This window comes from Anolis sagrei, chromosome 2 (assembly GCF_037176765.1).
Source record: "Anolis sagrei isolate rAnoSag1 chromosome 2, rAnoSag1.mat, whole genome shotgun sequence".
NCBI classification, from domain to species: Eukaryota; Metazoa; Chordata; class Lepidosauria; order Squamata; family Dactyloidae; genus Anolis; species Anolis sagrei.
The window spans coordinates 60,908,013-60,925,948 of NC_090022.1; the positions used below are offsets into that span (position 1 = coordinate 60,908,013).

At 41.4% G+C, this 17,936-nt stretch overlaps 1 protein-coding gene across 22 annotated transcripts in view; it reads right to left on the reverse strand.

The window, feature by feature from the left end:
* CACNA1D (calcium voltage-gated channel subunit alpha1 D) overlaps positions 1-17,621 on the reverse strand; it is a 272,363-nt gene extending 254,742 nt beyond the window's left edge. For 9 of the 22 annotated variants that reach the window (XM_060766055.2, XM_060766044.2, XM_060766047.2 and 6 more), the window contains exons 1-3: positions 16,883-17,615; positions 8,376-8,697; positions 5,204-5,309 (exon numbers count right to left, since the gene is read on the reverse strand). In XM_060766055.2, coding sequence (XP_060622038.2) covers positions 5,204-5,309; positions 8,376-8,697; positions 16,883-16,931 — 477 coding nt within the window. In that variant the 5' untranslated portion in view covers positions 16,932-17,615. Of the gene's footprint in view, positions 1-5,203; positions 5,310-8,375; positions 8,698-16,882 lie in introns of all 22 variants that reach the window. The other 13 variants (XM_060766054.2, XM_060766052.2, XM_067463555.1 and 10 more) reach the window with 4 other exon arrangements.
* Positions 17,622-17,936: the final 315 nt, after the last annotated feature.

Consider the following 17,936-nt stretch of genomic DNA (forward strand, 5'->3'; position numbering starts at 1 on the left):
CCCCCCCCACCTTACAGGTCATTCCAAGTTCTTTCCAAGGTCAGGAAATTGCCCTTTATATCCATTTTCCTATGTTTGGTCTCTTTCTTTCATTGTAGGAGTTAAAAGCCAAGCCAAATCGGTCTTGGGAAGTCATCCAAGGGAAATGAAAGCAAAAACATCATGAATGATATGCAGAGAGATTACCGTGTTAGTCTGTTTTAGAGTAAAAAAGACAGAAAGGAATCAACTTGCATTTGATTAAATGTACTGTGTCTCTCAAAAGCTTATGTTAGAAATCTCTTCTTGCTTGTTAAGTGTTAAAGGTACTATTGAGCACCTTTATGTCTTTGTTTGGTGGTCAAAAGATAGAGCTAAGTGGTGCTATTGAGATAAGATATTTATGAAAGTGGAAACAGGGAGTTTCAATATGGTACTGAGAGCACACTACCATTTTTTTCATGTACAGCTAAAAATATGTTTTATAAGGGATTCAATGCAATACTGCTGCATTCGGTGGCAGGAGAATATAATAAAAATCAAGATAACCATGATTGTAGTTTCTTCTCAGTATGCTTTTCTAGAAGGAAAGCCAAAGGAAAACAAGACAGACTTTTAAGATAAGGCACAGTAACCCTTATGAATTATTGGAATGAGTCAATTCATCAGATATTTCAGAGAAGGTGGCATCCAGCTTTACTATGTCACAAGAATCAATTCTCAAGAACCATGTTTGAGTAAAAAAAAATGCATTTGTTTACATGTCACAAGGCTTACATCATCTATAAAATATAGGTCCTTTTCTCTTCAAACTTTATTACTTCAGGCATGAACATAACTTATGAGCTCATGTGAACTGTACGAAGAACTGTACAGTTCACATCAACTGAGTTTCCATTGTTTATGAGTTCATTAAAAACAGCTAGGGATTTTCAAAAATTCTTACTATAGGCTACAGCAACACGTAGCAGGGCACAGATAATATCATATAAAAACCTAAGTGATTTTAGGAGCTTGCATTATAACAAACCTCATCTATGTGAACATCATCCAAGTATTCATATCTTGGTCTGGCAATCAGAATTCTTTATTTGCAAGGTTGCTGCTGCTGCATCACCAAGTCCATCACCTTGGAACAGCAATATTCCCATGTTGTTTATCACTAAACCCTGTCTTTATCTCTGTCAAGAGTTCAAAGGTATGTTTGCTGGGTTTTGTTTTATCCCTGAAACACATTCCTTATATAAGTGACTCAAAAATTTGATGTCGTTTAATGTCTTGCAAACACCTGCTGCAAAGAAGAAAAGAAACTGAGGACAGAAAAATTGTTCCTCCTAAACAATCTTTATGCAAAGAATTTATGGATGGTCCAATTATATTGAATGAAAGAGTGTGACAAAAATATAAGACTAGCGTTGAGTTCACTCACAGTGGTATTGTTGTGAACTGCTGTACAATGTATGTCTTGGCATTGGGTAAATTGGTGTGTATATTTTATTTATAAACTCTGGTAGTCATAATCATTTGTATCAATCTGACTTCTGATGTTCTGGCTTTTAAAAAGTGCTATGAATGATTTCCCTTACCTGCTATTCTGTGTTGATTGCCTTCAATGGAAGATGGATTAAACTTTGTAATTTGCCACGTAAGTCACTTAATAGAGACTATGTCAGACTAATATTCTTTACTAAAGTGAATTGCTCACTGGCTGTGTAATCAGTTATACCATTAATGCCATGCTGTCTGGGCAGAAATAAAAAATGCCTGCAACTCCTTTCTATTCTTTGCACAATATGCAGCAGAACATCTTCATTTCCTAAAGTAAACATGAATTACAGATGTCACAAACTGAAATATATCTGATAGTGGGGTAGAATGGGAGACAGTTCTCTATTTTAATGAATCCAATAGTAAACATATTTCCAGAGCCACCTTGCTCTTACGTAAAATCAAGCAGCTACTTCAGGCAGAAGATTTTGAGTCATGAAAGAACAGGAACTTGTTAACAATAAATGTATTAATATATTTCTACTGTGAAAGAATGGTATTCTTTCTACTGCCAGAGGAGGAAAGGTGTCCTTATGGAGCATTTTACTTGGGTGCAAAGTAGTTTAAATGGGCTTGGGAAGGTGAGAGGTGCCATTTGCTCCTCTGTTTCAGGATCTTGAGTTGCCCTGTACTCTTTCTGTTCATTCACCTAAAGGGGGAGCCCCCAGTGGCACAATGGGTTAATCCCTTGCGCTGGCAAGACTGAATATCGACAGGTCAGAAGTTCAAATGCAGGGAGAGCACAGATCAACTCCCTCTGTCAGCTCCAGCTCCCCATGCGGGAACATGAAGAAGCTTCCTGCAAGGATGGTAAAACATCTGAACATCTGGACGTCCCCTGGGCAATGTCCTTTCAGACAGCCAATTCTCTCACACCAGAAGCGACTTACAGTTTCTCAAGTTGCTCCTCACACACAAGTAGCAATTTTTTTTCCTGAAGTTCAGAACCCTTATTGCTTAGTTCTTTTTAATAGATAAATGCAAAGTTACAGACAGGGAGACCATCTACTTTACAAAATGGCTGTGCTTACATTTTAGACATGTTATTTTTATTCTGCCTTTCTCCTGGAGAGATAAATACTGTGCTGCCAACATCATTTTTTATATCAATATCTTCATACACACTACTTTGGGACAAAACCAAAGCCATCCCTTTTTCTCTTTCCATCTCTAACACACATGCAGAATGTATATGTCTAATCCCAAAACAATGTCAAGATGCATACAGAACTTATACTCATTGTAAAAAAAATGGAAGTCCTACAAAATAAAGTATTTTAACTTATCCTTGGATTAAAAGACAAAGAGTTCATATTACCTCCTGCTTTAAAAATCAAAATTTTAAAATTCTATGAAGCAGCCTTTTTCTGGCACTTCACTCACATCAAATAAGGTCAGCTATAAACACAATCTTCCTATCAGTTTGACAGCAGCACAAACATTTCTGCCCTGAATTTCTAAGCAGACTTGCACACTGCTCGTTGCCTCAGAGACACATTGGAGGAGTTGTGGGTTGCTTTCTTTCTTTACATTGACCTGAATGATTCTACCTTTTGCAAAAGCTCTTGTTGTCTGAGTCTAATATTGAAACTCCAATAAATGAAAAACACATACCACGAGGAAATCTATACAAAATCAGCTAAAATATTTTTACATGAGCAGACCTCACAGATCACTATGAAAAAATTATGTGCTGAGAAATACACAGATTTATCTGGAAGAATGGGGCTTATCACAACTAAAGCCAAGTCCCAATGGGATAATGTATGGTCAGAGTGATTTATGTCACTGAAACAGAAAGCCAACTTTCTCCCCTCATTCCTTCAGCTTCTTGGTTTAAGAGATGGGAAATTATCTGGAAACAGGTTTTGGTTGGTTGTGTGGAAGACTACAGGCAGCAGTCAGGCATCAGTAGAACATTGGCTTAAGGCTTAGCAAGTTCATGATAGGTTTTGTAGACTTTAGTGTATTTCATCAGATTCGGGAAATGCTTTTTCCCATACCTTGCTTCAGTCATTAATCAGAATGGAGACTGTAGTCAAGAAACCAGAAGAGGACTAGGACAGTTACGAAGAAACTAGGCAAGATCCTCAAGTGTAAAGCTATATTACTGAATGCTAAAGTTAGAGTTGTCCGTGCTACTGTATTTCCAATTTCAATGTATGGTTGTGAGAGCTGGATAGTGAAGAAAGCTGGTAGGAAGAGAAACAACTCATTTAAAATGTGACACTAGAGAACATTTCTACAGATACTATGGGTGGCTAAAAAGATAAGCCATCAGGTCTTAGAACAAATCAAGCCTGAAACTCCCCCCAGAAACCAAAATGATTAAACAGGATCTCAATAGGAAAAGAGGAAGACAACATTCCAGATGGAAAAACTGGATCAAAAAAGCCATGGCCTTGAGTCAGCAATAACTGAGCAGGGTGATGGATGATGGTCTCTATGTTAATTTGATAGCAGTTAATAACAACAAAATCAACCTGAAACTTGGAAAAGGGAGTTGCATTTCCAATGGTAATTTACATCCTAATAGTCAATAAATAACAAGGAACCGTTTCAATGCAAAATAAATTCACTGTACTAATTTCAAAACGTAACATCCACATGTGAAAATGTCCCACATGAGAAGTTTGCTATCTTAATCACAGAGAAAGATTTCCATAGTTCAATGTCTCATTATGTATGGTGTTGTGTTGCAATATGAGAAACATGGTAAAATAACAGGAGTCTTGTAGTATGTATTGAAATGTATCTCTTATGCCTAGATAAATAGGTGTAGGGCTATAGTCTAATGAGGTTATAGATTTAAACTTTGCTTTGTGCTGTCAAGTTGGCTTCAGCTTATGATGATCCTGTGAATGAGAGCCCTCCATTTAAACTTTAGTATGTCATTAAAAAGGTTAAACAAAACTTGTGAAACTCTGAACTTGCAAAAGGAAAAAGCACTTCTTTGGAAATCATTTTTTAACACAATCTCCTTCTGCTAGATTATACACAGTGTCTTCATGAGCCTTGAGATACTTGAATCCAATTCCACAATGGTCTGTCTATCTGTCCACATACCTTTAAACATCAGCATTTACCAGCTGAAAATAAAAAATCTCCCTTAAACCACTACTCATCTTTAAAAATATATAAAATCTCATTAAAACACAATATCCACACATTATCACACTCTTCTTCCCAAATTCAGTAATCTGGTTCAGTAATCTAATTCAATTATCTAATTAAGGAGGCAATGATGTACATTATATTCTGATAAGTTCTTATCCTTAAATAATGCATTCAAAACCAAATATATCATTAGACCATTAATTATTCCCACTTTTTTCTTTAAAATATTACAGCAATAGAAACTTAAAAAAAAGCCTCATGTGAGAGCCAAGTACAAAATATTGAAGAGTTCTAAACAAACAGCATACAACCTAAACAAAACCAAGATCCAATCCAATCACTGTTTATATCACTCCAAGTATTTATCATTATCTTAAACAATTTATTGCAGACACCAGAGCTTGATTATCAGAAATTGCAATCAAAGTAATTCTTTTAAAAAATCACACCTTTTTCTCAGGACCAAATGTACACCACACTCTACCATTTCCTTTTTTTCCAGAAGCTTTGTGCTCACATTAAGAAACAGAAATATAGAAGGAAATTAGAAACGACTTACCAAGTTATGATTTGTTGAATTAGAATCATCTTCTGGGAATGGGATGTAAACAGCTAAGGCCACACAATTGGCAAAAATAGCCAGTAATATAAATATGTCAAATGGTCTGAAATATCTTGTTAAGCAACATACAAGTGCAAGAATGAATACATATAAACATATCTCTCATCCTAATTTTAGTTATGAAGCAAAGCTGACAAAATCTTGTAATTCTTCTGAGTACTGGATGTGACCAGAAGTCCATTATATTTTCCCCATCAAGTTGATTTCCAGTATCACAACCTTTCAGTGTCCTCTTTTTAGTAATAAAATGTGATTACATTATGTTAAATCAATATGTTCACCTTTTGCAAAATGCCTTTAGATCAGTTCTCTGATCAGGATCTACACACACATATTATTATTACTAATGGAACTTGCATACAAAATCATAGAATAATAAAGTTGGAAACATAACTTGTGAAAACTCATGAAATAACAGAATTGGAAGAGACCATATGCAGAACAACTGTAAAATAATAGACTGCAGAATGAAGGTATCTTACATTAATCCTATGCAAAAAGAATCTATCTATGCTCTTCATTCAGGAAAGGCAGAGAGATGATAATACTGAGTGCCTTTGCCAATATCAAAAGACATTGAAAATCTTTTCAAAATTCTAAACAACACCAGTTATTTTGATGGCGTGACAGATTTTTTTTAAAAAAAAATGCATTGGCTCTAATTTATTATTAAGGTAATATGAAGAGTATGACCTCAGGACAGTTTTAAATAATCAAGTCAGACATATACTATTTTTGGTCTTCACTACCATGTCTATGAGACATTCAATCTCACAAGATATATTCTTAATGGTAAGGGAGAGGCCAGATAGTTAGTTATTATACTCTTTAAATGGAGATGTCCAAGACTGAATCCATAGTTGTAACAAATGGAACAAACTTTAATGGAAAAAGTCACTGAGATTAACCATTCCCAACAGAACTGGAAAACAAAACACAGAGTCATCCCAATACTGCTGAACTCCCATCAACCTGATATGGCACAGCCAATGGTGAGAGATCCATTGATGTGTTGATGTGTGTGTCTTTGGGTCACCTGACAAGCCCATTAATTTCATATGGTTTTCTTAGGATTCTGTTACATTCTGGATAGGGGTAAAGACATACTGTTGACATTTCTACAGAAGAATCCATAATCCCATTGCCACATTTCATAGTTCTGCTTTATATCTTATGAACTGGGACTTGGATCAGAAATATTTTATGAATATGCATCACTAAATGCATTTTTAAAAACACTTTGTAGAACACTACTGTGATGTTTGCATTTTGCTTTAAGCAAATGTAAATCTATTTACAAGTCCCATTTCTAGCAGTAAAACCTAACCCACGTGAACATTCAGCTGCCATATTCTCTCTGCAGTAGCTATGTACATTTTAATGATTTCAATTTTACAAGATTATGCTTTGAACAAATGGTGAAATGACATCTTAGTGACATGACCCATAAAAATAATGTCTAGTGTTTAGATATGAAGCCTGCAAACTGAGTAGTCTATTTAAAGGAGAATGGAGAGGTTTATTCTTATAACTGTTGCTTTTCTCCCCGGCATTCTCATAGTCTTTTGATGTAATTTACATTTACAAAAAAAAAAAAAAGATTTTACATTCAGTATCTCTTAAATAACAGCAAGCTGATGGTGTAAAGCCCAGAGTGTTGATGGTGAGCAAGAGACAGAAGCTGCCACTTCTCTCTCTCTCTCTCTCTCTCTCTCTCTCTCTCTTGGCAAGGCCAGGGTACTGGCAGTTGAAATGGAAGGAGGGTCTTATCATGATGGAGTTGTGCCTGCCTTTTCCTTTCTCTCACAAAGGCCAGAGTAGTGGATAAGTGCTACTTATCTATAGCAGCCTGCATACACATCATCATTTGAAGCACACACAATAATTTCCATCCTCACAGTACAGCAAAATGTGCTACACAGACTTATGGCATATTGCTTCTTCAATCGGCACTAGTAACAGTTGGACTGTTACACAATCAGCTATATAGAGATTTTTTTTGTCAATTCTAGAAGTTCCTGCTGTTGATATACTGAATATATAGCCTCCAAGGAAGGCAGTTCAATGCAATATAAAGACCAAAACACATCAAGCTTTTTACAAAATCAGATAATCATAAAGGTATTTTTATCTCTTCCTTTGCTTGTGGATCTTGGCACATTATGTCTTAGAAACGTAAACTTCAAGAGAAAAAGGTAGTTCCCCACATCTACATCAAAATAAAATGTATGTTCCATTGAGTCAGATCCAAAGCTCACTTTTCTATGATGGAAGGAGTTTTTGCTAATGAAAACAGCCTTCTTACAATTAAATGTTCCTTGCAAAGAAAAGGACTTTTTCCTATATAGTGGTGCTTTCAGAAATAAAGTGTAATGGTTCTGATAATCCACATAATTATCTGATATAGTAGTGATGACAATAGGAAGATAAACAAGTTTGTCCTGGTGCTTTAGGCGTCTGTAAAAATATCCTTTAATTAGTATGTATGTATAGTAGTATACAATTAGTATGTATGTATGATCATGTGTTAAATTCATGAACAATATAGACAGCAGTAGTTTAAGTGTGATGCACATTTTTCAATCTAAAGTTTGTATTGAAGCATGTTTCTCACACTGCAAGTTCAAAACGTAAATGTGCTTAACAACCTCGCCTTTCTATCTACAGTTCAAGCTAGACATTACACAGAGATTTGTGATCTTTCTTCCAGAATTTTGAAGTCCAAATCAACATGGTCAGGTCGCAACTTAGTAAATTTAAAGCCCACAATTGACGGCCCTGTGCTGCTTTTGTTTTTCACTCACTGTAGAAAATGTCTGTGGAAGATACTGCTTGTTTCTCCCTTGATTTCGAGCTGAAAAATGACCAGAGGGGCAAACGGTTTAAGCGGCTTTTCTCTGCTTTCAGTTTCTCCACTCCAGCTCACAGCTTGCCCTGGCTGATTTTTTTTATTTAAAACATATACATCACAGAGAAGCGGCGGGGGGGGGGGGGGGGGAGGAAACAACATGGCACTCATGTTACCATGTCCTTTGAGCCCTTCTCATTGACATACTTTGAGCACACAGAGAACAGATGGCAAAGAACACAATTCCAGCAAAAAGGATACTTCCATTCTACTATACTAATGCAGGCTCTTCGGATGGGGTTGTTGAGGGATAAACAAAAAAGGGCACGGGCTGGCCGACTGTTGGACGTGTTACCCTGTTTTTTGCTCTTGGCATATTGCTGGCGCTTTCTTTGGGACAGCGATCCTGCCGGTTGGCCTGGGGTGGCGGTGCTCATGCTTTGGGCAGCCTTAGCTTGTCTCGCAGCATCGATTGCAGCCTGCCAAGATAGCACAGTTTGCTTGGGCGGTTCTGAGCTGTTCGGCTGCAGGGCTGGTCCGTCACCAGGGAGAGGGATTCTGGTGCTATTTGCATAGCTTGCTTCTGTGGGGAGGAAAAAAATGGAGGTAAGAGAGAAGACACGTTTCCATCAGTTTAAAATAACCCTGTCCTTGTACACTTTAAAATACATGTAAATTACTGTCATTCATAACATCTTGAAGCATTTCTATTGGGTAGAAGAAAATAAATGCTAGAAAGGTGTTTTTCTCGGATCTCCCCCCCCCCCCTTTGTGTGTGTGTGTGTGAGGAGCGACTTTAGAAACTGCAAGTCACTTCTGGTGAGAGAGAATTAGCTGTCAGCAAAGATGTTGCTCAGGGGATGCCCGGATATTCCCACATGAGAAGCCGAAGCTAACAGACAGGAGCTCATCCTGCTCCCTGGATCGAACTGCCAATCTTTCTATCAGAATCCTGCCAGCACAAGGGTTTAACCCATTGTGCCACCGAGGGCTCCTCTCCCATGCCTGTTACTAAAAAAAAAAAAAAAGAATCCTTTCTACCATGATTTACAGTTTTAGGAAACATCATTACATATACCACCCTTGGTCTTCATACTTTGTAACACTAACCAAACAGAAAGTGTGTGTATGTGTATGCATGTGTATGTGTGCACATAAAGGCATATAACAAATATGATAAATCCCTAAAGTAATAAATTATTCACATTCAAACTGCACAGTCCAAATTATAAATAGCAATATGGGAGAAGACCCATGAGATAGAAATCATTTGTGGAAGGAAAATAAATGGCCTACGGTCTCATTAGGCTCTTTTTTTACAAGCCAGATGTGCTTCAACTCACAGTCTTCATCAGTGGCAAACAAAATTGTTATCCTGCCTACTGTTTTCTCCAGACCAGAGGCAACACTAGAGTACAGATGTTTACAAAATAAGAATGGTGGGGTCGGGAAGTGGAGAAGAGGAGGCATTTTTAAACAGCCATACATTTGATATTCATGTCCTTGTTACCTTTGTTTTACATTATTTTAGTAGTCTAGGTCTGGAATCCTCCAAATAAAGAAATTTAAAGAAGCTAAACATTGTCAGTTCTGTAAGAAAGAATTCCAGTTTCTTCTCAATAAAATTTTGTTCTGTGACAGTTTGGTGTGCAGAGCTCCAAATATAAGAATAAACATTAAGCATTCTTTAGAATGTAAAATATCCAGTCATTTCAATCACTGGAAAGCCTCAAAGGCCTCCACTGATATAGAAAATCCATCCAACTTGAATATGAACCTGCGTTTTGGCCAAGAAATGGGTTATTTAATCATTAACTGCAATTTCCAGTAAGAGAATAGATTTGATTCAGGCTTACTTTTAGGGTAATTCAATGAAATTGAATTAAACCTGCCCCATTCATTTTCATAGGGGCAGTTAAGTGCAGCTAAATCTATATTCTAACCCTCTATTCATTTATACTATGAAAGGGGAGGAAGCAGACTGGGATCTGAATAGTTTACAGGAGATTTATGAAGGGTGAGCCTACACTGCCATAAAATGCAATACGAACTGCAGCCCCATCTACACTACCATATAATGCAGTTTGAAACTGCATTATGTGACAGTGTAGATCCATCCTAAGTCTTTGAATCTCACCCATTTAACAACATCAAAATGTGTTGTTGAAAGCTTTCATGGCCGGAATCACTGAGTTGCTGTGAGTTTTCCAGGCTGTAAGGAGAGAATGCATGGCCATACAGCCCAGAAAACTTACAGCAACCCAACATCAAAATGATTCCCCCTCAACCTGAAATCTTAATGCTGAAATTAAGAAAGAGGGGGAGGTTTAAAAAAATTGGAGAAAAGAACCGAGAGGTCTGTTTGGATACGGTACTTAAACAAAGTCTGTCTATCCCATTTTATACCATAAGTGTGTAGCTATACCTTAAATAATAATTTTGCTTTCTGCCAAATCTGCCTGGCAACTACAGATTTCTTCACAAAGGATGGGGAAAGGGATGGTGATGATAAAATATTCTCCATAACTTTGCACTGCATTTTGGAGACACTTATAAAGAACAGGATAAATTCAGAGACCGTTCCACTGAATATCAGGGTTATATGTGCTTTGGGGCACATGAGTCTAGGGCCTTAATAGTGTCTGTGAGCACAGAACTTGATTCCTTCTCCTACCATTGGAATGAATGGAAGACATACAACAGAAATTTAAAAATTGCACTCTGCTGCACCATTGTACTTGGAACTAAATCTGCTTATCTCCCCCAGATGACTCCTATGTTTAAGATTAAAGACTGTACCTACTTTGAACAGAGCCAGTGTTGGCCTAGGACTCTGGAATCTCCCTTCAACCACACTATCCCTCTCAGAGTGCATCTACAGTGTAAAGTAATGTGGCTGAACACCACTTTAACTGCTATGGCTTCGGCAATGGAGTCCTGAGATCTGCAGTTTTACAGGGACTTCTGCCTTTCTACCAAACAGTATGGATACTTCTCTAAACTACAGTTTCCATGATTCCATAGCACTGAGCCACAGCAGTTAAAGTGGTGTCAAACTGCATTAATTCGACTTTGATTTTTGACCATAAAATCAAAGTCAACTCTAAGGTGTATTTTAATGGCATTGTATTTTATCTGGATGTTTTAACTGTGTTGTACCCCATCTTGAGCTGGAAGGAGAGGCAGGTAACAAATACATTTATGATTGTGATTATTATATAACAACAAAATGTTGAACAACCCATCTGCAATGTGTTGCACTAGAAGGAAATGGAATGGGAGAAGACAGACTGGGAAGTGGCTCTGGGAAATATTAGACAGACACAAAGTTAGTTATATAATTAATGCAAATTGGGGCATTTTTGTTTTGTTTTTACTCCTTTCTTACGTTGCTGGTTTCGATGATAAAAATGTGTTAACATTGAAGAGATGTGCCCTTCACTAATTTGGTTAAAATACGCATTGTATCCCTATGTTTATAAATGGGGTTGCCAGGATTCTGCCAGGCCATAAGGTATCAAGACCAAGAGCAAGATGACACCCAGCAATGATCCTTTTCAGAGGAAATGGACACCGGGTGAGATTAAAAGGGACAGCTAATAGTGGTGTCATTAGGCATGGTGATACATTAAGCATCAACTACAGTTGGAGAGTATGCTACTCATTTGTTAAATATATATATACAAATATACAGACACACTTTTCAAGGTAGTGTTATCCCTCTGTTATCCCTCTGGGTATATGCAGACCAGGCCCTGAGGCTTGGAGGAAGGTTCAGAGACCTGGGAACCCAGCTGATGAAATCTGAAAGCTCTTAGTTCAGTCAGCCATTTAACTAAGTGCAAATACTGGCCTTGGACAAATGGAGACTTCAGAAAAGCAGTCCCAGAAGGAACCAACCTCTTTATAACCATGGAAGCTGGTATCTGGGATGTGTGTGTTATGTGTGGGTGTGTGAAGTACTGCTGTGGATATAATGTTAATGTTCAATGTGAAAGTATATAAAAGTGAAGGATCACACCATTTCCATCTCATCTCTTTCATACTGTGCAATTACAGCACTTTGATCCCACTTTAATTGCCAAGTCTGCATCATATAGACTCCTGGGATCAGTAAAGAGACACTACAGCATTCTGACTGAATATTTTGAATACTTCATAAAATTGAAAAGGCCAAGATTCCATGTGATGAAGTCACATGTCTAGGTTGCTGTAAGTTTTCCGGGCTGTATGGCCATGTTCCGTTCTCTCCTGACATTTCACCTGCAACTATGGCAGGCATACTCAAAGGTTGGGAGGTCTGTTTGAAAATAGGAAAATGGGGTTTATATATCTGTGGAATGTCCAGGGTGGGAGAAAGAACCTATGTCTCATCTATAACATGTATAAATACTTTCTGCATGATTTATTCTTTGAATATATAGTCCATAGGAGAACTTCAGTTGAAGCCAGAGGTTTGGCTAACTTCTTCAAATGTTATTTCCTGCAGTTTTTGAGTTTTCCCCTATCACTTGATTTGAATGGACTACATTCCAGAATGGCAAACTTAAGATTTAGCATTGCAACCGCAGTACAATATGGGAAGAGCAAGAAAACCACACTGTAAACTCTTTCTCACACTGATACACTGAGGGTCAATTGTGTGGATCTCTGGATATTGTTAATGCAGCTCCCAATATCCCTTAGAAGCTTAACCAATGGTGAGTAACACTAGGAACTGCAGTCCAACAATTTCTGCAAAGCTGCATGATTCCTACATCTGCTGCAGAGAAACATTTACGTTCAATGCATGCAGAACCAGAATAATATAACAATAATAATACGCACAATATACCATATTTTGCAGGATTGTGTATAAAGGTAGTGTATTGAAAACTTCATGCATATCATATGAAAATCACAGAGCCTATTTGAACTTAAATTCTGTGTTCACACAATGAGTATTTCCATTTTTAAAAAAACAAATCAGCAAGTGACCTTCTACTTCATGCAAAATATAAATGATTTTCAACCATTTTTGCTATAAAAGACCAGTATTTGTGTTTCCAAATTCAGAAATGCATCCACTTTAGTGTCATCTAACCGGAGAACACATTCTACATTCACACATACTCTGCTGCCTTACAACTCAGTCTTTTGCTCTCAGGTGGTCTTTCCTTCCCAATGTGCTTGGATTGCAAGTTAGGGACAACACTGAAACTTGTAGTAACTCACTTTGAATTAGGCAAATATTTCAAAACTAAAATTCCTAATTCTAGTAGGCAACCTGTGTAAAGCATATATACAAGGGTGGGTCAAAAAGTTTTTCCTCTTGTGTTATAAAATGTTATGAATGAACCTATATAACAGCAGAAGTTGCTACAGATCATAGCCTAAACTATCATCTACGCAAAACTACTATTCAGCATAGTCATCATCAATTTGTACACATTTGCACCATCATTTAACCCAGGCATCAAAACCATTTTGGAAAAATTCAGGGTTTTGCTTTGTGACCCATGATTTTAAAGCTGTTTTAAAGTCATTCAGGCCACTGAATCTGAAAACACATTCAGAGATCCAAACAGGTAAAAGTCAGAAGGGGCCAAATCAGGGCTGCAGAATGGATTAAAACAGCGTTAAAATCCTGGATCAGGAAGCAAAACCCTGCCTTTTTTCAAAATGATGGCTGGGTTAAACGATGGTGCGACTGTGTACAAATTGATGGTGACTATGTTGAACTGTAGTTTTGCATAGAGGACAGTTCAGGCTATGATCTGTACCAACTTCTGCTGTTATAGGGGCATTCATAATGTTTTTATGATGCAGGAGGCAAAACCTTTTGACCCACCCGCATATTATGTGCATTATGGTGAAGAACAGGCTTAACCAATGATCAAAGTAGAATGTGGGGATCTGTTTGTAAAGTCCACCAATTTAACTAATTTATTTGAAAATGAGCTAACTTGGGAAATCCAGGCAAAAAAACATGCAGTTGCAAAAGGCAACCATTTGTCTCCTGATTGCTCTTCCTGACCTATGCGTTGGCTCATTACGAAACATGCATTGGTCCCAGTGCTTGTATTTTGCCTTCCACCATATCCCTCCTCTACCAACCTTGTTCTTCCACCTCCCCAATATATATATGTGTATATGTATATGTATATGTATATGTATGGTGTGTGTGTGTGTGTGAGAGAGAGAGAGAGAGAGAGAGAGAAGTCTCCAGCGTCAGTCTGCTTTTCATTAAAGAATATATATTGACATAAACAGACTAAATGACTAAAAAAGGGTATGCAAGATAACATGACAAGGGATCTTTTTGCTTTAGGAACTCCCTAGACAGCACCTATGGAAAAGAGCTCTTCCAATCCTATCCTAAAGTTACAATCTCTGTGGAAAGGGGCAAGAAGGAGGGCTGCAATTAGAGAAGGAGAAACAGTACTGACAGGAGGGATGAAAGCAATACTGAACAATCCTGGATGATCAGAAAGAACCCTGAAAAAGTAAGATACATTTTGGTAATAGTTACCCCCCCCAAAAAAAAAAAATCCCAGTACATACTTCTTTTAAATGCATGTACTAAAAGTGTGGGATGGGGATTTATGCAATAAGAAGTGTGGGTGCAGCCTGGCTGAATCGCAGAGCTGTGCAAGGGAGCACATAACAAGTCGAAATGCAAAGCAGAGCTGGAAGTGAGGGGGATGTTTAAGATGGCTCCCTGAGCAGCAGCTGGAAAGAGGAGGCAACCCCTGGATGCCGGCAGAAGGTGCTTGCTCCTTTGTTCCTGGTCCAACTCAGGCTCTTCCACTGAGATCTCAGAGCGCAGAGAGCGCTGGAGCAGAAGCGCAAGAAGCGCTGGGCAGGTGAGTGGGTGGCTCCTTGGATGCCCCAACAGATGAGTCCAGGTGACTCAAGGAGACCCGGAGGGGCGCCGGGATCCATTCCCTCTCCCAGTGTCCCCCCAACACTGGGAGAGGGAAACCACTCCATCATTTTCTTTCCCTTTCGACCCCCACCATCCCTTTCCATGGCCAAGCTGCACGCATCTCTCTCCCCACTCCTTCCTTCTTGCTATTTATGGGCTGCCTCGGAAGAAACCTCTCTCTCTCCCTTTCTCTCCTTCCTTTGGCACCTCTGAAAGTGAAAGGGGAAGGCGAGAAAGCTCCGGGGGAGGGAAGGAGGGGGGCGTGAGGAGGGTGGGGGGCTCCTCGTGCCCTCCGGCTCCCCCTCCCCACACTCCCAGCCCAGGGGGAGGGGGATGAATCACTTCCACGCAGCTCACAGGGAGGAAAGCAGGGAGGAAGGGAGGAGGAGCAGCAGCAGCAGCGCCTGCCTGAGCCTGTTTGCAAAGGCGATTAACACACACGAGCCCCATGTGTCGCCTCTCCCTTGACGCTCAGGGAAGGAGGAAGGAAGGAAGGGGGAAAGGGAGCGGGGAAGGAGGATGGGAAAGAGGGAGGGAGGGAGGAAACGCTGCCAGCCGCGCTCTTCCTCCCCCAAAGCGCCTTTCCCCCTGGATTCACCTCTCTGTGCCCCCTCGGCCACCATCCCGCCATTTGCCTCTCTTTCCCCCCAAAATAAATAATAATAATAATAATAATAATAATAATAATAATAATAATAATAATAGATGTGGAAGCCAAGCCTCAACACGATGAGGAGCGGCATAGAGAGCTGGGTACGTTTCTCTTGGGGAAAAAGGAAGGGTGAGAGCCATGTTTAAATATCTGGAAGGATGTCACATTGAGCTGCAGGGAAGAGGCATTCCACCTCAACCTGAGGAAGAACTTCCTGTCTTGTCGAAGGCTTTCATGGCCGGAATATCTGGGTTACTGTGTGTTTTCCGGGCTGTATGGCTATGTTCCAGAAGCATTCTCTCCTGACGTTTCGCCAGCATCTGTGGCAGGCATCCTCAGAGGTTGTGAGGTCTGTTGGAAACTAGGAAAATTGGGTTTATATATTTGTGGAATGTCCAGGGTGGGAGAAAGAACTCTTGTCTGGGTTGTGGTAGGTTTTTCGGGCTGTATGGTCATGTGCTAGAAGCATTCTCTCCTGACGTTTCGCCTGCATCTATGGCAGACACCCTCTGAGGATGCCTGCCATAGATGCAGACAAAACGTCAGGAGAGAATGCTTCTGGAACATAGCCATAGATCCCGACAAACCAACCACAATCCAGTGGTTCCGGCCATGAAAGCCTTCGACAATACACTGAACTCTTGTGTGTTTGAACTTCCTGCCGGCAAGAGTGGTAGACCTCACAACTTCTGAGGATGCTTGCTATAGATGCAGGAGAAACGTCAGGAGAGAATGCCTCTAGAACATGGCCATATAGCCCGAAAAAACCTACAACCACCCAGTGGGAGAAGCTGCGTGGGAAGGTGGCCGAGTCTCCTACTCTGGAGGTTTTGAAGCAGAGGCTGCGCGGCGCTCTGTCGGGAGGGCTTTGCTTGTGTCGCCCTGCGCGGCAGAATGGGGTGAGCCTGGGTGGTCCTCGTGGGTCTCTCTCTTCCTTCCAACTATAATGCTCTCTCTGCCCTGCAGGAGCCTTGGAGGCGATGGGCAGACGTGTAAAAGGGAAGGCAGAGGAGGGCGGTCCTTCCTGCCCTCCACCGGGAGCCCCCCCCCCGACCCGCTGACCCTCCTCTCCCCCTGCCCCCTTCCTTCCTTCCTTCCCTCCCTAATCCCCTAATCCCTCTTTTCCTCCCCAAAATCCCCGGCTCTTTAATCCTCCTCCTCCCTCTCTTCCTCCCCCATTCCCGGCTCCAGGGCTGCTCTCTTCCTTACCATCCGGGGCGAGCGGCGGCGGCGGCGGCTGCTGCGTTTGGGGCATCATGGTCCCTCGGCCCGGGCCCCCCGAAGAGCCCGGCGGCGCGACGGTGGCCTCTTCCCTCCTCTGGGTGGCCCCTCGCCCTTCCTGGCCGCCCTGCTATCCGGCCGTGCCCATGGCGCAAGGGGCGCCGCCCGGCTGGTGGCGAGAGGCAAGGGCTGGCCGGGGGGGAAAGAAGGAAGGATGGAAGGATGGAAGGGAGAGAGGGAGAGAGGAAGGAAGGGAGGAAGGGAGGGAGGAAGGAAGGGGGTCACGGCGCCCGGCTCCTCCGCGGGCTCGCCGCTCTCCTCCGCCTCCGCCTCGGCTTCTTCTTCGCCTCCGCCGCCGCTGCTTGCCAATCTCCCCCGGTTGGGGCCAACATGACACTCTCACATCCGGGTGAGGCGAGCGCTCGCCATCCCTAGCAACCCGCTGCTGCCGCCGCCACCGCCGCCGCCTTCGCTCCCGATGCTGCTGCTGCTGCTGCTCCCGAGGCTGAGGCTGCCGCTGCCTGGCTGCTTCCCGATCCGACGCGGCCGGGCCTTAACCCCTCCCTGCCCGGCGCCGCCACCTGCTGCCGCTCCGGGAGGAGGAAGAAGAGGAGGAGGAGGAGGAGGAGGCTGGGCTCCGCGGCCAAGGCGCACCGAGCAGCCCAGAGGCCAGCGCCGGACGCGCCAAGAGGAAAGCCTGCGCCTTCGCCGCTCTCTGCGCCCTCCCCCCTCCCTCCCTCCTCTTCCTCCTCCTCCTCTCCCGCTGAAGGTCTCCAAAGGATGGGAAGAGGTCTGCGGACGCCACGCCTCCCTCCGACGTGGAAAGCGCGTCCTCCCAGCTATCCCCCCACAGCAAGGCTGCCTCTGGCCCAGCGCACCGGGCGCACCTGCGCTCTTCACAAGAATACAGTTTGGAAGCACTGGCAATAAATAACATGGCTGGAAGAAACGTTAAAAAAATTAGATATGCAGATGATACCACTTTGATGGCTGAGAGCAAGGAGGAGCTGAGGAGCCGGTAATAGTATGATAGCTGGGTCCG